The sequence below is a fragment of the Oncorhynchus keta genome, chromosome 9, assembly GCF_023373465.1.
Source record: "Oncorhynchus keta strain PuntledgeMale-10-30-2019 chromosome 9, Oket_V2, whole genome shotgun sequence".
Lineage (NCBI taxonomy): Eukaryota > Metazoa > Chordata > Actinopteri > Salmoniformes > Salmonidae > Oncorhynchus > Oncorhynchus keta.
In genome coordinates, this window is record NC_068429.1 from 23,543,312 (window position 1) to 23,565,419 (window position 22,108).

Genomic DNA, 22,108 nt, shown 5'->3' on the forward strand with positions numbered 1-22,108 from the left:
GTGGTTTGGTTCCGTGTCAGGCCGTGGTAGGCTACTGATGGTAGGGTCGATGGTTGTGTGTGTGTGTGTGGGCGCGCACGCCCCAGGGCATGTTACTTGGCCCAGTACAGAGAGGTATTGGGATACGTGACTGATTCAGTGCACACACATACACACACACACATACACAATCACACACACACATACACTTACACACACACACACACATATACATACACACATACACATACACATACACATACACACACACACACACACACACACACACACACACACACACACACACACACACACATACACACATACACACACACACACATACACACACACGCACACACGCACACATATACACGTACACACACACACACACACACACACACACACACACACACACACACACACACACACACACACACACACACACACACACACACACACACACACACACACACACACACACACACACACACACGTACACACACACACACACACACACACACACACACACACACACACATACACAGGAAGGAGGACCAACAGCTATCTGTCGTTGGTGCAGGACAGTTGTATGCAGCAGAGCCCAGAGTGACATTGAGACCTGCGTCCATTACTGAATCTATTATTAGTTCATCATTAACTTAATTCCTCTCAGTTCAACTCTAACTGTCTGCTCAGGTAAGCCACTGACTCCTGTTACTGTTAATGCTCTGTTGTGAATGGAGTTCAAAACTTGTTTGGGTGGTTGAGTTTTTGCTGTTTTTGTGTGTTCTTTACAAACAGGGCTTTTCTAACAACATCACTGACTGCATTCTCATTACTCTTTTAAATATACGCATGATCAGGAAATAAACGGTTTGGTTTGACTTGGGATTTTCAGTTCAATAAGAGAAACGGTCAACTTGTATATTGTGTTTTGTTGTGTACGAACATGAGCTTGTACTGTTGGAGTTTGATTGAAAGATTAATGTGTGCTAACGAAACAGTAGCATCGTTAGGAGAGACTGGACTCATGTTTTATGTTAATCAATAGATCTGATCGATCAGTGATGAGTTGGAAAGCTTGCTCAGCCATTCATTGTATTTATTGCATTATTTAATGCCTTTGGAGAGTATATTGAAAAGACAGGAGAATATTTGATAGAGTATATATCATCACATACAGATGTTAGATATGAGATGAATCCTAATTTAACCTACCATGGCTAGATGTTAGATATGAGATGAATCCTAATTTAACCTACCATGGCTAGATGTTAGATATGAGATGAATCCTAATTTAACCTACCATGGCTAGATGTTAGATATGAGATGAATCCTAATTTAACCTACCATGGCTAGATGTTAGATATGAGATGAATCCTAATTTAACCTACCATGGCTAGATGTTAGATATGAGATGAATCCTGATATAACCTACCATGGCTAGATGTTAGATATGAGATTAATCCTGATATAACCTACCATGGCTAGATGTTAGATATGAGATGAATCCTAATTTAACCTACCATGGCTAGATGTTAGATATGAGATTAATCCTGATATAACCTACCATGGCTAGATGTTAGATATGAGATGAATCCTAATTTAACCTACCATGGCTAGATGTTAGATATGAGATGAATCCTGATATAACCTACCATGGCTAGATGTTAGATATGAGATGAATCCTGATATAACCTACCATGGCTAGATGTTAGATATGAGATGAATCCTAATTTAACCTACCATGGCTAGATGTTAGATATGAGATGAATCCTGATATAACCTACCATGGCTAGATGTTAGATATGAGATTAATCCTGATATAACCTACCATGGCTAGATGTTAGATATGAGATGAATCCTAATTTAACCTACCATGGCTAGATGTTAGATATGAGATTAATCCTGATATAACCTACCATGGCTAGATGTTAGATATGAGATGAATCCTAATTTAACCTACCATGGCTAGATGTTAGATATGAGATGAATCCTGATATAACCTACCATGGCTAGATGTTAGATATGAGATGAATCCGGATATAACCTACCATGGCTAGATGTTAGATATGAGATGAATCCTAATTTAACCTACCATGGCTAGATGTTAGATATGAGATGAATCCTGATATAACCTACAATGGCTAGATGTTAGATATGAGACGAATCCTCATATAACCTACCATGGCCAGATGTTAGATATGAGATGAATCCTGATATAACCTACCATGGCTAGATGTTAGATATGAGATGAATCCTGATATAACCTACCATGGCTAGATGTTAGATATGAGATGAATCCTGATATAACCTACCATGGCTAGATGTTAGATATGAGATGAATCCTCATATAACCTTCCATGGCCAGATGTTAGATATGAGATGAATCCTGATATAACCTACCATGGCCAGATGAGCTGTGTATTCTGAACAGGAGCTGTTTCTCTGCTAGTTGTGTTGCTTTGTTAGTTTACAGTGGACATGTGTTATTATCATGGTTTAGTGCAGTGTTTCTGTTTCCTAACCCAGGACTTGGGTTAGTTGAATCAAGGGCTTGATCATTACCATATTAGTTGAATCAAGGGCTTGATCATTACCATATTAGTTGAATCAAGGGCTTGATCATTACCATATTAGTTGAATCAAGGGCTTGATCATTACCATATTAGTTGAATCAAGGGCTTGATCATTACCATATTAGTTGAATCAAGGGCTTGATCATTACCATATTAGTTGAATCAAGGGTGCTGTTGTGCATATATGCCGCCTTCAAAACAACTGGGAACTGGGGAAAAATATTTTTGAACGGTCATCCAAGCTGGAAACTCTGGCATTTTTCTAGAGCGCCGACTTTCCAACCGGAAGATCACTGACGTCATGATTTGACCTTGTTTTTTTCAAGTTCCCAACACCTGGAAAGGTATTTTACATATCAGCTAACCACAACTATGTTACAGCAATCTGTCAGTTGATGACACAGTCATGGAACCATTGGTTGATGCATGTATGCAACTTCTGAGCAGGGTAATGCAACCTTGATTTTAGGCAGTGTCTACACAGGTAGCCCAATTCTAATCTTTTGACCAATCAGATCAGCTCTGAAAAAGATCTGATGTGAAAAGATCTTTATTGGTCAAAATATCAGTTTGTGGAAAAATATGAGAATTTTAGAATCCTTTGATCCTTTGATCCCTGTTTAGAATCCTTTGATCCCTGTTTGATCTTTATGCCTGGCAGTTATGACAGTTATGGCTTGGGTTGATTGTGTCATCTGCTCTGCCTTGTTACCAGGGTGAGGAACTTCATGGAATTGACTCCAACGCAACTCATTACCAATAGGAGAATTGTGATCCAGTGAAGTGTGTTGACCAGGGGTGCACAACTCAGGCCCTGCAGCTTCTCATCCTACTGTTCTAAATTTCTCCATTGTACTTACCTAATCAGTGAATGTTAGAGAATGATTGTGCAGTGAATGCATACACCTGGTTTTCAGGTAGAAAACCATTCAAAATCAAATTAATCAGTCACCCAAAATGGCCCTCAAGGACCAGAGCTGGGCACCCCAGCTGTAAGCCTACCACTAGTATTGTCAGTAGCCCACTCAGTCAAAGTATTCCATGTTCTGAGTTGTCCTTACAATGAACAGCACTCAGGGTGTATGTGGGTTGTGAAACATGCCCTTCACACCCAATGATCAGGAGCTCAGGGGCCAGCTGGTGATCTGGACTGACAAAGGTATTGATCAGCCTACAAAAACCCTGTGTGACTGACAGACAGACAGACAGACAGACAGACAGACAGACAGACAGACAGACAGACAGACACACACACACACACACACACACACACACACAGGGGTACAGATGTAAAATCATTAAATCATTACAAATCTGTTGCCTCATTGTCATCCTTAAAGGTTAATGTAGGCCTAAAGCTGAATTGAATTGTTGAATGTTGTGTATACATTAATGCCCAGTCAGAAATGAACCCATACCCCCCCAGGACAATTTTCATAGATCTGAAGGAATGGGATTGGGTTTAAGTACAGAAGTATATGTCGACCTAGCCCATATGGAGTTTCCGGCATTTTGGTTACATTAATCCGACCCTTTCCGATCTGTGAAAAGTGTCTATGGGATAGGAGTTAGGGATTGATTATTGACTGTTCATAATGTTACGAAATTGATATTTTGAGGGATATTCCTTGAGCATGTCCCCATACACTGCTGTCCCTCTTTATCTCTCTAGCTCTTGTGTGGTCAACCTCTGGTCAGCTATGATTTTCCAATGAGTTTTCCTCGTGTCAATCACCCATCGATCTCCCGGGTTACCAAATACACGTGTGGTGCTGTGTGGTTTGGCCAGGCGTCACATGGCCAGCAGGGTTATTCCTTTAAAGCTGGAATCTGCATTAGGTGAAACAGAGACACTGGTCACCCCAGGCACATTTCTTATTGTTTATGTTTTGTTTATGAAAGGAGGAGAGGAGCAAAAACTGAAAGTTAGTGACCTGAATGTTAGTGACCTGAACGTTCGTGACCTGAATGTTAGTGACTATTACAAGACTGCCAGATGGCAGCTCAGGTGATATGTTGTGATGATCCTCACCAGGAGAGGGCAGGATCACTACGTGGAATACAAATGAGTTTACCTGGGATCATTCAGGTCCCTCTTTAATAAAGTGACCACATATTCAAAATGTAGAAAAACATACAACAGCCAAATTAGAGGTCGAGGACTTAAACCCTATGGGGGAGATGTTCTACACAACTGCAATTCAAAAGTTTACACACACTGTCAAGTTGTTCCTTTGCAATCTACCTGGCTGTATATATATATACAGGTACGTCAGGTTTAGATGAAGAAGTTTATATCCTCATAGTTCATACAGTATATTGGTTCTAAAGGTTCTGTTTCTGTGTGTATTTCATCTGTCTGTGTGTTAAAGCAAGACTCATATCAAAGGATTCTGTAATGAAACAGATTGGAGAGATAGAGAATCAGAGGAGAGAGAAGTGTACAGACTTTCATCCTCTCTCTGTCTCTCTGTCTCTCTATCTCTCTCGCTGTGTCTCTCTCTCTCTCTCTGTCTCTCTATCTCTCTCGCTGTGTCTCTCTCTCTGTGTCTCTGTCTCTCTCTCTCTCTGTGTCTCTCTGTCTCTCTCGTTGTGTCTCTCTCTGTGTGTCTCTCTCTCTCTCTCTGTGTCTCTCTCTCTCTGTCTCTCTGTCTCTCTCGCTGTGTCTCTCTCGCTGTGTCTCTCTCTCTCTCTCTCTCTCTCTCTCTCTCTCTCTCTCTCTCTCTGTGTCTCTCTCTCTCTGTCTCTCTCTCTCTCTGTCTCTCTCGCTGTGTGTCTCTCTCTGTCTCTCTCAATTCAATTCAATTTCAATTCAATTCAATTCAAGGGCTTTATTGGCATGGGAAACATGTGTTAACATTGCCAAAGCAAGTGAGGTAGAAATATATACAGCGAATATATAAAGTGAAATAAACAATAAAAATGAACAGTAAACATTACACATACAGAAGTTTCAAAACAATAAAGACATTACAAATGTCATATTATATATATATATGTATATATATATATATATATATATATATATATATATATACAGTGTTTTAAAAATGTACAAATGGTAAAGGACACAAGATAAAATAAATAAGCATAAATATGGGTTGTATTTACAATGGTGTGTGTTCTTCACTGGTTGCCCTTTTCTCGTGGCAACAGGTCACACATCTTGCTGCTGTGATGGCACACTGTGGAATTTCACCCAGTAGATATGGGAGTTTTTCAAAATTGGATTTGTTTTCGAATTCTTTGTGGATCTGTGTAATCTGAGGGAAATATGTCTCTCTAATATGGTCATACATTGGGCAGGAGGTGAGGAAGTGCAGCTCAGTTTCCACCTCATTTTGGGGGCAGTGAGCACATAGCCTGTCTTCTCTTGAGAGCCATGTCTGCCTACGGCGGCCTTTCTCAATAGCAAGGCTATGCTCTCTCTCTCTCTCTGTCTCTCTCTCTCTGTGTCTCTGTCTCTGTCTCTGTCTCTCTCTCTGTCTCTGTCTCTCTCTCAGGATGGCACATGATTGGCAGGGAGGTAGAAGTAGGAGTCACCAACGATATGAGGAAGATGATGAAGGTGAGTACGGCCACACACACACACACACACACACACACACACACACACACACACACACACACACACACACACACACACACACACACACACACACACACACACACACACACACACACACACACACACACACACACACACACACACACACACACAGTTGTGTAGTGTGTGCAATGTCCACTGTATGGAAGGAACAGACATCTGTAAGTCCAATACGTCAAGTAGAGTTTTAAGGAAGATAATGTCGATGGTAACCTCTCTTCTCTTTCTCTCTCTTCCCTCTCCCTCTTATCTCCTCTCTCTCTCTTCTTGCTCTCCTCTCTCTCTCTCTCTTCTCGCTCTCTTCTCTCTCTCTTCTCTCTCTCTCTCTCTCTCCTCTCTCTCTCCTCTCTCTCTCTCTCTCTCTCTCTCTCTCTCTCTCTCTCTCTCTCTCTCTCTCTCCCTCTCTCTCTCTCTCTTTCTCAGAACCCCAGCCAGTGTATATTGGTGTTCCGTTAACACACGGTTACAGTAAAAGGAGACGGCGTAAACACCGCTCCCAACGCGAGAAACATCACACCCACCATGACCAACACACACAGCACGAACACACACACCATGACCATCACTATGACAACCAGGAACACTATGAAGATGAGGAGGAGATGGAACAACATGACATATTTCACCCTGACTCCACAGGTGAGCGCTCACACAGAGAAGGGGAGGAAGTATAGAAAACAGGAAGAGAGGAGGGAAGGAAGTATAGAAAACAGGAAGAGAGGAGGGGAGGAAGTATAGAAAACAGGAAGAGAGGAGGGGAGGATGTATAGAAAACAGGAAGAGAGGAGGGGAGGAAGTATAGAAAACAGGAAGAGAGGAGGGGAGGAAGTATAGAAAACAGGAAGAGAGGAGGGGAGGAAGTATAGAAAACAGGAAGAGAGGAGGGGAGGAAGTATAGAAAACAGGAAGAGAGGAGGGGAGGAAGTATAGAAAACAGGAAGAGAGGAGGGGAGGACGGGAGGAAGTACAGAAAACAGGAAGAGAGGACGGGAGGATGTATAGAAAACAGGAAGAGAGGAGGGGAGGAAGTATAGAAAACAGGAAGAGAGGAGGGGAGGACGGGAGGAAGTATAGAAAACAGGAAGAGAAGACAAGAGGAAGTATAGAAAACAGGAAGAGAGGAGGGGAGGAAGTATAGAAAACAGGAAGAGAGAAGGGGAGGAGGTATAGAAAACAGGAAGAGAGGATGGGAGGAAGTATAGAAAACAGGAAGAGAGGAGGGGAGGAAGTATAGAAAACAGGAAGAGAGGAGGGGAGGACGGGAGGAAGTATAGAAAACAGGAAGAGAGGACGGGAGGAAGTATAGAAAACAGGAAGAGAGGAGGGGAGGAAGTATAGAAAACAGGAAGAGAGGATGGGAGGAAGTATAGAAAACAGGAAGAGAGGAGGGGAGGAAGTATAGAAAACAGGAAGAGAGGAGGGGAGGACAGGAGGAAGTATAGAAAACAGGAAGAGAGGACCGGAGGAAGTATAGAAAACAGGAAGAGAGGAGGGGAGGAAGTATAGAAAACAGGAAGAGAGGAGGGGAGGACAGGAGGAAGTATAGAAAACAGGAAGAGAGGACGGGAGGAAGTACAGAAAAAATTAAGAGTGGATGAGAGAAGGAGAGGAGGTATAGAAAGCATGTGGCGTTTGAGATTTCATATGAGGCTGGTGTTTCTCAACCTCCTGTCTCAGGGATGTTGTTGACGGATTGTTCAATTAGTTATTGTGTGATAGTTTGGATCTAATGTGGAGACTGTAGCAAAGTGTCTGTTTGCCTCAGTCTCTGAAGGACTAGTCTCTCTCGCTCTGTCACATCTCTTTCTTTGATTCACTCTGCTTCTGTCTCTGATTCACTCTGCTTCTTTGTCCGATTCACTCTGCTTCTTTTTCTGATTCACTCTGCTTCTGTCACTGATTCACTCTGCTTCTTTGTCCGATTCACTCTGCTTCTTTTTCTGATTCACTCTGCTTCTGTCTCTGATTCACTCTGCTTCTTTGTCCGATTCACTCTGCTTCTTTTTCTGATTCACTCTGCTTCTGTCACTGATTCACTCTGCTTCTTTGTCTGATTCACTCTGCCTCTTTCTCTGATTCACTCTGCTTCTGTCTCTGATTCACTCTGCTTCTTTGTCCGATTCACTCTGCTTCTTTTTCTGATTCACTCTGCTTCTGTCTCTGATTCACTCTGCTTCTGTCTCCGATTCACTCTGCTTCTTTTTCTGATTCACTCTGCTTCTGTCTCTGATTCACTCTCCTTCTGTCTCTGATTCACTCTGCTTCTTTCCTTATCCACTCTGCTTCTTTCTCTGATTCACTCAGACACACAGACACACAGACACACAGACACACAGACACACAGACACACACACACACTTCTTATCCTCAAACCGTAGCAAAGATATGGGTTCTGAAAGTGAAATACCATGCAAACACACCAGCACACCACACTCATTTACAGAGTATATTGTGTGAAGTGTGTATAGTATGTATGCAGATGTTTGTGCTATGTATCAGTCACATGTCATTTGGCATTTCAGGGAATCAATGTATGGACCGGGTGGGGGGCCAGAAAGGGGGGAGGTTATTCATTGACTGTATAAAGGGGGTGAGTGGGGATTAGATGGATCAGGGGGGTGCATGGGGGGTATTTATTTACCAGCTTTCACTGGATCTCTGTGACTGACAGGGGTAAGAGTGTTAGAGATTAGTGGTGTTGTTTTGGGTTTGGGGTGGAAGGGAACTCACACAGGATCAAAGTAAGATAGGACCATCAGGAGAGGAGCGACACACGCAGACACACATACAGCACACACACCCATGCAGACGAGTGGTGTGGTGGCAGTTATCAGAGCTCTGGGCTAGGAGCATGTTAATGGGCTTTGTTCCACCGACAGGAAATTCTGAGACAATCTTGGGAACACTACAGTTTTCCAGTTCTATTCAGTTACAGTTGCAGGCTATACATTTTACAAAGAGTTCCAAACACATATTCTATAAAATGTCTGATTTGTCTGAGTAAATGGTTTAGTACACACAGACAATCCAAAGCTGCAGCAACTGTCTGTCCCCCGTACATCAAAGTAGAATATCCTATAATGAACTCACACACACTGTAAGTAAAAGTGTTCGATACATAGAGTAGATACAGTATATTTTCAAATTCTATTTTTTTGGTTTGATAGTTATTCTCTTGTGTTTGAACTCCATTTCCCAGTGTCCCCGGCGGCGGAGAGGCTGCGTTACATCCTGGGTGAAGATGATGACTTGCCGACGCCCACTCTGTTCACAGAGATGGACACACTTCAACACGATGGAGACGATATGGAGTGGAAAGAGTCTGCTAGGTACACACAAACACACACTTCAACACGATGGAGACGATATGGAGTGGAAAGAGTCTGCTTGGTACACACAAACACACACTTCAACACGATGGAGACGATATGGAGTGGAAAGAGTCTGCTTGGTACACACAAACACACACTTCAACACGATGGAGACGATATGGAGTGGAAAGAGTCTGCTTGGTACACACAAACACACACTTCAACACGATGGAGACGATATGGAGTGGAAAGAGTCTGCTTGGTACACACAAACACACACTTCAACACGATGGAGACGATATGGAGTGGAAAGAGTCTGCTAGGTACACACAAACACACACTTCAACACGATGGAGACGATATGGAGTGGAAAGAGTCTGCTTGGTACACACAAACACACACTTCAACACGATGGAGACGATATGGAGTGGAAAGAGTCTGCTTGGTACACACAAACACACACTTCAACACGATGGAGACGATATGGAGTGGAAAGAGTCTGCTTGGTACACACAAACACACACTTCAACACGATGGAGACGATATGGAGTGGAAAGACTCTGCTTGGTACACACAAACACACACTTCAACACGATGGAGACGATATGGAGTGGAAAGAGTCTGCTAGGTACACACAAACACACACTTCAGGGGACCTGTAGATAGTTTCATTAGAAGAGTGTTAGCAGCAGAGCCCTACAATCGGCTACATCTGACTCCCCTCTATGACTCTGGGGTTAGAGGTCAATCCCAGCATCCCTCAAGGTCACAGGCTGGGAGGCAATAAACCAGCTGACCAATCAATCAATATGTCAAACATTCAATAATGCACATGCATACACAGCCGAGCTGTGTAAGCGGTGAAACAAAAACGACATCCTCTGGCTTTTGAAGAAACAGGAAATTGTCATATTTGAGTCCAGCAGACAGTATTTCGTATGCCTCTATAGCATTTTCCTGTCTGCTCTCTCTGCCTTACTCTCTTTTCCGTGTGTGTGTTGCTCTCTATCTCTCTGTCTCTCTTCCTCTTGCTCCTTCTCTCTAGGTGGGTGAAGTTTGAGGAGAAGGTGGAGGAGGGAGGAGAGAGGTGGAGTAAGCCCCATGTGTCCACCTTGACCCTCCACAGTCTGTTTGAGTTGAGGACCTGTATACAGACTGGCAGTGTACTGCTTGATCTGGAGGGATACTCACTGCCAGAGATAGTGGGTGAGTGTGTGTTTGTGTGACCCTCTGCCATGTCCCAACAACCTGATGTTCCGGTTTTCAGGGGAAATGGAAAGAGAACCTGTGACGAGACTTCCACTTTTGGACGTTAACAAGATAACACTCCATCCTCCTCCAAATTGACTGGATTGGTTGAACAGTGGAGAAGAGAACCTCCCCCGACAGTTTTACTTCTTATTGTCAAGACCAGTATGTAGGGGATTTAGTTTCAGGCACTTATTTTACACCTGCTAGGTCAGGTTAGTGTGACCCAGGCTATGTTCCCTTCTAAAATCAACCCATAGTTCCTGTGCACCTGTGGAGATCCGAGAAAATGTGATAGGTGTAAGCAATATAGTAAAGCTCCATCTTGCCCTCTGATAGGTCAGGTGGATGTGGATCAGAGGCGTTTGGTGGGAGGAGCTATAGGGCTTATTGTAATGTCTGGGATGGAATTCATGGAACGGAGTCAGACATGTGGGTCCATATGTTTGATGTGTTCGATACTGTTCCATTGATTCCATTCTATCCGTTACAATGAGCACATCCTCCTATAGCCACTCCCACCAGCCTCCTCTGAAGTGGATAGGGGGTAAGGGGTTGATCTGGGATTGAGACCACTGATCTCCCTGTGACCAGTTACACCTGCAACCTGTCTGTTCTATATCGCACTCTGTTTCTCTATGTTTGACCTTTGAACTCTCACCCCTGACCCCAGATGACATTGTGGATCGCCAGATAGCTGATGGTCTCATTGGTCCAGAGCTGAGGGAGAAGGTCAGCTTCGTGTTGCTACGGAAACATCGCCACCAGCATAAGAAACCCATGCATCGCTCACTAGCCGACATGGGCAAATCAAACAATTGCCCCGCCAGTGAGTGTGTGTGTGCATCTGTAGGTCTGCGTGCATGTGTGTGTGTATGTGTTGAGTGATCTTGTTGATTTCATCTCTATCATGCTGATTTTATTGAAACAATAATAATTTCTCTCCTCTTTTAACAAACACCTTCACCATCTCTCTTGTTCACTCCATCCCTTTCTCTTTTCTTTCTCTCTCCTATCTCTCCTTCTCTCTCTCTCCCTCCCTCGCTCCTTCCTTACTCTGTCTCTCTCTCTCTAGGCCGTAGTCCCCAATCTGTTCATAATGCCAGCCGTACTAATTTCAGTCGTAGTCCTAGTTCAGCCTCTGGCATCCATCGTTCTACAGAAGACCTACGTGCCAAGTCAGGCAGCCTTGCCCGCCTGCGTGAGTGCACACGCACACACACACACGCACGCACGCACGCACGCACGCACGCACGCACGCACGCACGCACGCACACACACACACACACACACACACACACACACACACACACACACACACACACACACTTAACACTCACGTATACATATAAACTAATACTCTTTCACCCTTTTTCTTATATATGATCCTCATAGAGATAGGTGTTTTAATTGACATATCTATCCTCATAAACCAGTAGAGATACAGTATGTTGGATTGCTGTGTGTGATTGCGTGCAAGCTTTGGTCACACAGTACTTTCAAGAGCTCCCAGTACACAGTGTGTCAATTTGGGGATTGTAGGGTGAACAAGATTAGTTTGTGTGTGTGTGTCCTAACCAAGGTGTTTTCCTGTTCTTTCCCTGCAACTTAATTTTGTCCCTACATTAATAATCAGCTTTGGTGGTAATGATCATTAGGTCTAATCGGCCACACAAAGACACACATTCACACAATAGCTAAAGCTATATTTAACCACAAAGATGAGTTGGAGATGTCTAGTATCCCACATATAAAAATACTACAGTTTAGAATTCTATTGTATTCTGTTGTAAACTGTAGTATAATGTAGAATACTATACTTCCCACTGTAGTATCCTTCATGTAGTACTTACTATAGAATTGTGTTATATACTGTAGAATACTATGCTACACACTGTAGTATCCCTTGATCACGCAGTGCTTACTATATAATTTTGTAGTATACTGTAGAATACTATACGACTCCATACGGAAAAATTATATATATATATATATATATTATATATAAAAAAATTATATATATATATATTTTAACATATAAATATATGTGTACATATGTTTTTCCTATTTTGTTGCATTACAACCTGCAATTTAAACAGATTTTTATTTGGATTTCATGTAATAAACATACATAAAATAGTCAAAATTGGTGAAGTGAAATGAAAAAGATTACTTGTTTAAAAAAACATAAAAAATGAAAAAGTGGTGTGTGCATATGTATTCACCCTTTGCTATGAAGCCCCTAAATAAGATCTGGTGCAACCAATTACCTTCAGAAGTTGCATAATTGATTAAATTAAGTCCCCCTGTGTGCAATCTAAGTGTCACATGATCTGTCACATGCTCTCAGTATATATACACCTGTTCTGAAAGCCCCCAGAGTCTGCAACACCACTAAGCAAGGGGAACCACCAAGCAAGCGGCACTATGAAGACCAAGGAGTTCTCCAAACAGGTCAGGGACAAAGCTGTGGACAAGTACAGATCGGGGTTAGGTTATAAAAAAATATCTGAAACTTTTAACATCCCGCGGAGCACAATTAAATCCATTATTAAAAAATGGAAAGAATATGGCACCACAACAAACCTGCCAAGAAAGGGCCGCCCACCAAACTCATGGACCAGGCAAGGAAGGCACTAATCAGAGAGGCAACAAAGAGACCAAGATAACCCTGAAGGAGCTGCAAAGCTCCACAGCGGAGATTGGAGTATCTGTCCATTGGACCACTTTAAGCTGTACACTCCACAGAGCTGGGCTTTACGGAAGAGTGTCCAGAAAAAAAGCCATTGCTTTAAAGAAAAAAATAAGCAAAAAGGCATGTGGGAGACTCCCCAAACATATGGAAGAAGGTACTCTGGTCAGATGAGCCAAAAATGTAGCTTTTTGGCCATCAAGGAAAACTATATGTCTGGCGCAAACCCAACACCTCTCATCACCCTGAGAACACCATCCCCACAGTGAAGCATGGTGGTGGCAGCATCATGCTGTGGGGATGTTTTTCATTGACAGGTACTGGGAAACTGGTCAGAATTGAAGGAATGATGGATGGCACTAAATACAGGGAAATTATTGAGGAAAACCAGTTTCAGTCTTCCAGAGATTTGAGACTGGGATGGAGGTTCTCCTTCCAGCAGGACAATGACCCCAAGCATACTGCTAAAGCAACACTTGGGTGGTTTAAGGGGAAACATTTAAATGACTTGGAATGGCCTATTCAAAGCCCAGACCTCAATCTAATTGAGAATCTGTGGTATGACTTAAAGATTGCTGTACACCAGCAGGAACCCATCCAACTTGAAGGAGCTGGAGCTGGAGCAGTTTAGCCTTGAAGAATGGGCAAAAATCCCAGTGGCTAGATGTTCCAAGCTTATAGAGACATATCCCAAGAGACTTGCAGCTGTAATTGCTGCAGAAGGTGGCTTGTTTCTTGTTTGTTTCACAAACAAAATATTTTCCATCTTCAAAGTGGTAAGCATCTTGTGTAAATCAAATGATACAACCCCGCCCAAAAATCTATTTTAATTCCCGGTTGTAAGGCAATGACATAGGAAAAATGCCAAGGGGGTGAATACTTTATATACGTATATTTTGTACAAAGATATATGGACATATTACAAAATTGTCCGTTTTCATATATGTTTATATTTAAATATATGTTGTGGAAATATACTTTGACAGCATGTTGTGGTAGCTAGTAAAATATATTCCAAAATATATTTAATAATTATATGTTCCCATGTATTTTAATGAATGGAAAACTTTTCTTCTTAACTTAGATACTGTAGCTATAATTCAATGCATAAAACTACAAATTCAGCACTAAATCACAATAGCATGCTGTGGTATATGCTGTGAAAAGTTTGAATGAATGACTCATGACTGACAACTAAAAGAGCTTTCTATATCCAAAATAATTTGTTAAAATAACTGGGACCATTGTTGGGACCATACCTCTTTGGGACCATACCTCTTTGCAATTAACATCTGTATTTGAAAATAATGTATTTGAACATCAAATTGATGTTTACAATGCAAATTCCTTCACCTCCAGTATCGATTTTCAGACTCACAAGAAATGTTCCCTCTAAGCTGCATGCGTGGGTGTGCAGCTCCCCTGGGACTGCAGCACAGCAGAAATATCAGCCTGCACAGAGAAGCATGAGATTACACTTCACTTCACTTTCTAGACTTTTCCCCATTAGTTAACACTATTAACGTTTCCCTTTACTGTGGGAATTGTGATCGAATCAACACAATATTAACCACGCCCAATGCAGTATACCGAAACAAAACAAACTATGAAAGAGATTTTGTTGTAGGCAGAACGCATCAGAGTGGGATTCTGTTGCATTGACAGGCACGACCCAGAACTTTACTCTAATCTACACAGACCTGTGCGCCATAACCAATCAGAGCTGCACTAGGCCTCTGTGCAAATAGACCGTTGCCATATACCATTCACTTTGAACTGGACTGTTTTTACAGCATAAGCGGCCGTGAGTAGATGGCCTTATTTTGAGATCAAAGCGAGAGGCACATTTGTACATTTGCTCATATCCTTTGCTAGTTCATGAGTTATTAGCACAGGTATAAATCATTTCTAGTCAGCAATGAGGAAGTGATTGCTTCCTACATTTCTATCTTTGAAAAGCAAGCCAGGTAATTTGAGAGAGAGGCTTTAATAAACTAAGTAGCCAATAGGCAGGAGGTTAATTTGCCTGATTCTCTGTAATAGTGGTGTGGGAATAATGATGCATTTTATTTTGTAAAGTGGTTTCTTGCATCAAACAACACAACAACATTTTCAGTCACCTCCTCATTTTCTGAAGGACAAGTAGATGAACAGCTTAATGTCAAGCCCTGCATGTTTTTTTCTTCTCAAAAGTCTCATAGAATGTAGGTCTACATTGAACACCACACATTGGCTGCTCCTGTAGGCTGAATGATAAAACAGCCATTTCCATGTCAAATGTTTTCCGATGCAATTTCTTCATAGTTTTTTATGGCAGGTCAGTCTGCCTACATTATGATAAAATAGCCACAGTAGTGAACATTGCTCACAAGTTGACAGTTACCCTGTGGATAATGCAGAGACATTCCACAGAAGATGAAGCATTTGGGGTTAATGTTCATGAACATCAAATTGATACTTCCAATGCAGATTCCTTCCCCTCCAGTGTCCACTGCAGACTCACATGTTGACAGTTACGCTGTGGATAATAATGCAGAGACAGAGAGTCAGTAAAACAATTCCAGACAAAATTAATAATAAATCTGGGGTTAATGCTCATGAACACATTTTAATTTCATTAGCAAATATGTAGCTAAATGATACAAAAGACGACTTACATTGGTGCTTTCAGGTGTTTGGAAATTGCTCCCAAGGATGAACCAGACTTGTGGAGGTCTACCATTTTTTTTCTGAGGTCTTGGCTGATTTCTTTGGATTTTCCCATGATGTCAAGCAAAGAGACACTGAGATTGAAGGTAGGCCTTGATATACATCCACAGGTACACCTCCAATTGACTCAAATGATGTCAATTCGCCTCTCAGAAGCTTCTAAAGCCATAACATCATTTTCTGGAATTTTCCAAGCTGTTTAAAGGCATAGTCAACTTAGTGTATGTAAACTTCTGACCCACTGGAATTGTGATACAGTGAATTATAAGTGAAATAATCTGTCTGTAAACAATTGTTGGAAAAATTACTTGTGTCATGCACAAAGTAGATGTCCTAACCGACTTGCCAAAACTATCATTTGTCAACAAGAAATTTGTGGAGTGGTTGAAAAACGAGTTTTAATGACTCCAACCTAAGTGCATGTAAACTTCCGACTTCAACTGTGCATAAAATTAACTCTGCTGATTTCTACTCAACTTTCATTTTTAAAACAATTACCTTGGTCAGTCACATTGCACGTTGGTGGCAAGCTAAAGAAGGAGCTACCTATCTAGCTAGCTAGGTAGCTAGCTGTGTTAGCAAGATCGATGAAAACTCTGGGCTGAGGGTTGGGCTCGGGAACATTTCAAATTGTGATTGACAGCTCTGGAAACATATATTTTCATTACAGATACGTTCAAGTGTCTTTTCGAAATAAATAGCATATGTTTCATAAGAGGCAGATAGCAGCTATTAAAGCAAAGTCTAAGGTAGCAGAGGCCAATAGAGACTCAACATTAACGTCAGGGTAGAGAAGGTTGTGAGGTGTGAGTGTCTATTTGATTTATTTATATATTTGATTTTTGTTTTTAAATCATTTAAATATATTTAAATATATTCATATTTTATTGAAATATATACATGTGTTATTTCTCCATATGGGACACACTGTAGTATCCGTCGATCGTGTAGTGCTGACTATATCATTATGTACAGTAAGTAGTACACTGTAGTAAACTGTAGAATACTAGACTACACACTGTATTGATTTGCTAATAGGTCATTTGCATACACCCTGTCCATTCCCCTCCCCCACGTCCCAATTTGTGCTATCCACAAGACCATATGCCAATTATAGACCATATATTGTGTTCTCTACAGGTTATAAAAAAGAGGTTCAGATCCCAGTCCTACCTACTTACAGGTTATGGAAAATGTGCTTTTTTAATATTTGTCTAGTAGGTTTCCTCGAGAAGAAAGCCCCCACTTCTATGTTAAAGATAATAAAACAAAAAACTATTTCGTAAATAATACACTAATTTCCACAAAATCACAACAGTAAATAAATACTACAGCAGGGGTGCCAAACCTACGGTCCACGTACGGTCAGCGCAGGGGGGTCCAATCCTAGTCTAGCTAACACCTAACTCTCCCTCCTGACTTCAGAGTATGGAATGGCTCGTTGATGTTGTCGTCACAATGCGTCAATAATGAAGGAGGCTGTGCTTTTACTGGCTTTCCTCTGTGTCTTTCTCACTCAGCCCCCTGAGCAGCACCCCCTTCCATTACAACGGTTTGATTTTCAAATCCAAACAAGAGAGGCCTCAACCCTGAGGGGAAAAAAACATATTCTGCGCGAATATTGTATATGTTCTCCTTTTGTAGTCAGAGCTCTCCCTGCATCGTGAGTCACGTGGGTCATGTCAGCCAGGCTAGTCTGTATGCAATATACTGTCCATTTGTGCAAAAACACTACAGTGAATAATTACTACAGTAAAGTCCGCAAAAACACTACAGTGTATACTATAGTATATAAATATAATAATACCAAGGAATTTATATCATGTTATAAATGTTCATGTGGGTAGTGCCTTTTCTACTCAATGTGAAAATGAAACACACTAAACAAACTCTAAACTGTACACACACAGAGAAGACAGAGAAGATTGCTAACTTGAGGTGAATTTGTGTGTGTTTTTTTTGATTCCCGTGTTTTGATATGATGTTTCAGATCATGCACAAAGCCGAAGTATGAACGACATTTCAGACACACCAAGCACAGACCAGGTAACAACGAACGTCACTATTCTGTGTGTGACTGTGTAGCCTGGTGTGTGTGTGAATGTCTGTGTGTGAATGATGATGATGGGAATGTCATTACATTGCACAACCCTAAGCTCCTAATAATAGAGTGAGTGTGAGAGAAAGACGAGAGAGAGAGAGAGAGAGAGAGAGAGAGAGAGAGAGAGAGAGAGAGAGAGAGAGAGAGAGAGAGAGAGAGAGAGAGAGAGAGAGAGAGAGAGAGAGAGAGAGAGAGAGAGAGAGAGAGAGAGAGAGAGAGAGAGAGAGAGAGAGAGAGAGAGACTGAAGGCAGAATTAAAATATTTGAGATTCCCTGTTGAAAGAACAAAACAGCACAGCCTTTGCTGTGTTTTTGCTTGTGACTAGCCTGTGTTGTGTTTTTGCTTGTGACTAGCCTGTGTTGTGTTTTTGCTTGCTTGTTGAAGCACCTTTGGCAGCGATTACAGCCTAGAAACCTCTTGGGTATAAAGATACTCCCTGTTCAGCCATGACTGCGTGGCCATGCAAGCCTGCAACTCAATCATCAAGTTTGCAGTGAATACAATAGTAATAGGCTTGATTAACAACAACGACGAGACAGCCTACAGGGAGGAGGTGAGGGCACTTGGAGTGTGATGTCAGGAAAACAACCTCTCACTCAACGTCAACAAAACAAAGGAGATGATCGTGGACTTCAGGAAACAACAGAGGGAGCACCCCCTATCCACATCGATGGGACAGCAGTGGAGAAGGTGGAAGCTGAAATGGTCCACCCACACAGACAGTGTGGTGAAGGCGGTGCAACAGCGCCTCTTCAACCTCAGGAGTCTGACGAAATTTGGCTTGTCACCTTAAACCCTCACAAACTTTTACAGATGCACATCCTGTTGGGCTGTATCATCGCCTGCTACGGCAACTGTACCGCCCACAACTACAAGGCTCTCCAGAGGGTGGTACGGTCTGCACAACGCATCACCGGGGGCAAACTACCTGCCATCCAGGACACCTACAACACCTGATGTCACAGGAAGGCCAAAAAGATCATCAAGGACAACAACCACCCAAGCCACTGCTTGTTCACCCCGATACCATCCAGAAGGCGAGGTCAGTACAGGAAACTGAAAAACAGCTTGTATCTCAAGGCCATAAGAATGTTAAACAGCCATCACTAACAAAGAGTGGCAGCTGCCTACATACAGACTTGAAATCACTTTAATAAAGTGATGTCACAGCCGGCCGCAACCGGGAGACATATGAGGCGGCGCACAATTGTCCCAGCGTCGTCCAGGTTAGGGAAGGGTTTGGCCGGCCGCGATGTCCTTGTCCCATCACACTCTAGTGACTCCTGTGGCGGGCCGGGCGCATACTAATAGGTAGTTGTGGAATTGTTAGATTACATGTTAGATATTGCTGCACTGTCGGAACTAGAAGCACAAGCATTTCGCTACACTTGCAATAACATCTGCTAACCATGTGTATGTGACCAACAAAATTAGATTTGATGATGCTACAAGCTTGGCACACCTGTATTTGGGGAGTTTCACCCTTTCTTCTCTGCAGATCCTCTCAAGCTCTGCCAGGTTGTGCCAGGTAGCACAGCTATTTTCAGGCCTCTCCAGAGATCGGATTCAAGTCCGGGCTCTGGCTGGGCCACTTAAGGACATTAAGAGACTTGTCTCGAAGCCACTCCTGCATTGTCTTGTCCTGTAGAAAGGTGAACCTATGCCCCAGTCTGAGGTCCTGAGTACTCTGTAGCAGATTTTCATCAAGGATTTCTCTGTACTTTGCTCCATTCATCTTTCCCTCGATCCTGACGAGTCTACCAGTCCCTGCTGCTGAAAAAAATCCCCACAGCATGATGCTGCCACCACCATGCTTCACCATAGGGATGGTATTGGCCATGTGATGAGTGATGCCTGGTTTTTTCCAGACGTGAAGCTTGGCAATTAGGCCAAAGAGCTCAATCTTGGTTTCATCAGACCAGAGAATTTTGTTTCTCATGGGTCTGAGAGTCCTTTAGGTGCATTTTTGCAAACTCCAAGGGGGCTGTCATATGCATTTTACTGAGGAGTGGCTCCCATCTGGCCACTCTACCATAAAGGCCTGATTGGTGGGGTGCTGCAGAGATGGTTGTCCTTCTGGAAGGTTCTCCCATGTCCACAGAGGAACTCTGGAGCTCTGTCAGAGTGACCATCTGGTTCTTGGTCACCTCCCTGACCAAGGCCCTTCTCCCCCCGATTGCTCAGTTTGGCCGGGCGGCCAGCTCTAGGAAGAGTCTTGGTGGTTGCAAACTCATTCCATTTAAGAATGATGGAGGCTACTGTGCTCTTGGGGACCTTCAATGCTGCAGAAATGTTTTGGTTTCATTACCCAGATCTGTGCCTCGACACAATCCTGACACGAAGCTCAATGGACAATTTCTTCGACCTCAAGGTTGGTTTTTCCTCTGACATGCACTGTCAACTGTGGGACCTCCAAATCATGTCCAATCAATTCAAGTTCCACAAGTGGACTCAAGTCAAGATTTAGAAACATCTCAAGGATGATCAATGGAAACAAGCTGCACCTGTGCTCAATTTCGAGTCTCATAGCAAAGGGTCTGAATACTTATTTAAATAAGGTATCTGTTTTTTTATTTTGTATACATTTGCAAAAATGACTAAAAACCTGTTTTTGCTTTGTCATTATGGGGTATTGTGTGTTGATTGATGAGGATTTTTTATTTATTTAATCAAATTTAGAATAAGGCTGTAATGTAACAAAATGTGGATAAAGTGAAGGGGTCTGAATACTTTGTGCAAATGTCTAGTAATTATGTCTAGATACATTTTTAAAGCCCTGGATAGCCTACAGACACTATAAACAGGGTCCCTGTGGGACCACAATAGATTTTCAGCATGTTCAGCATTTCTTTATATTGCCTCAAATAGGCTATACAGCACTTACTCAGTCAGACAGGAGTGCCTGTAGGTGAGGATTGGGGAGAGTGACTGATCAATTGTTTCATCCAGGAGTGAGGTTTCATTCAAGCAGTGGTTCAACATCATTCCTGAAGTAAAATCATTCAATATGTGCAGAGGGTATCGTCAATGAATGTGTGGTAGCGTTAGCCAGCCCTAAGACCGATAACATGATCATTACAACATGTAAAAGACATATCAAACTGGTTATGCTATTGAAAAATGTTTATATCGCTTATGAAACTTGACATATAATGGAAAGTAGTCGATAGAAAAACAAGTTCCAACTTTCATGCAAAATGCGATTACTTCCTGTAGCTTAGAACGTGACAATTTTCCCTTGACTTCTGCCTGAATCTTCATTGCGCACGCGCGGATTACAGGAATGAATGTAATCGCTAGTTGAGTCTCTTGGTAGACGAGCATCTCTGATTCAAGTTTCTCCGGCGATAGTTATACATTTTCCGTGACAGAAACAAATGTCATAAACAGAGCAGACAGGATTCCATATTCTACATGTCAGATGCATAGTGTTCTATAATACATTTTTCCACTCTGTCCCTTTCTCTAGGCTAAGCTACTAGCTACACTAGCTGAACTCAATATGGAACTAATATTATAGCAATAACTACACATTATAGCTATAACAATAACACCAATAATCAATATAAATGTCCAATGTTGCTACTTACAAGTAATGTCCAGCATCAATGCCATCCCTTGCTTGAATGCTTCTTCCTCCAAAACAAGTCTACGTGCTGAAAAGCAACTAGCCAAGTTGGGTTCCGAGCATTTCGGTGGGGGATGGGCAGTGTTGGCAATGTATATGTGGCTAAAGTACCATCAGGATAGAGTGAAAGTGATGCTGTTCAATGACAAAGACCTGTCCAATTGTTTACTAGATCAACACAAAAGTGTTTGCCCACCAGTAGATCAAGTGTGCCTTGCATACAAGCCATGCACAACACTGTTTTGTCTGGGGG

The 22,108-nt window shown here is 42.2% G+C and overlaps 1 protein-coding gene and 1 pseudogene across 2 annotated transcripts in view; both read left to right on the forward strand.

Annotated features, from left to right (window-relative positions):
* The first annotated feature begins 571 nt into the window (after positions 1–571).
* Positions 572–22,108, forward strand: part of LOC118373301 (electrogenic sodium bicarbonate cotransporter 4-like) — a 43,576-nt gene continuing 22,039 nt past the window's right edge. For both annotated transcript variants that reach the window (XR_008143106.1, XM_052525507.1), the window contains exons 1-8: positions 572–675; positions 6,062–6,126; positions 6,589–6,804; positions 9,365–9,494; positions 10,522–10,682; positions 11,398–11,553; positions 11,800–11,925; positions 18,116–18,171. Coding sequence is in view for 1 of the 2 variants with exons in the window: in XM_052525507.1 (XP_052381467.1) it covers positions 6,063–6,126; positions 6,589–6,804; positions 9,365–9,494; positions 10,522–10,682; positions 11,398–11,553; positions 11,800–11,925; positions 18,116–18,171 (909 nt within the window). In the remaining variant the exon portion in view is untranslated. The remainder of the gene's footprint in view (positions 676–6,061; positions 6,127–6,588; positions 6,805–9,364; positions 9,495–10,521; positions 10,683–11,397; positions 11,554–11,799; positions 11,926–18,115; positions 18,172–22,108) is intronic.
* Positions 17,317–17,369, forward strand: LOC118373307 (uncharacterized; annotated as a pseudogene).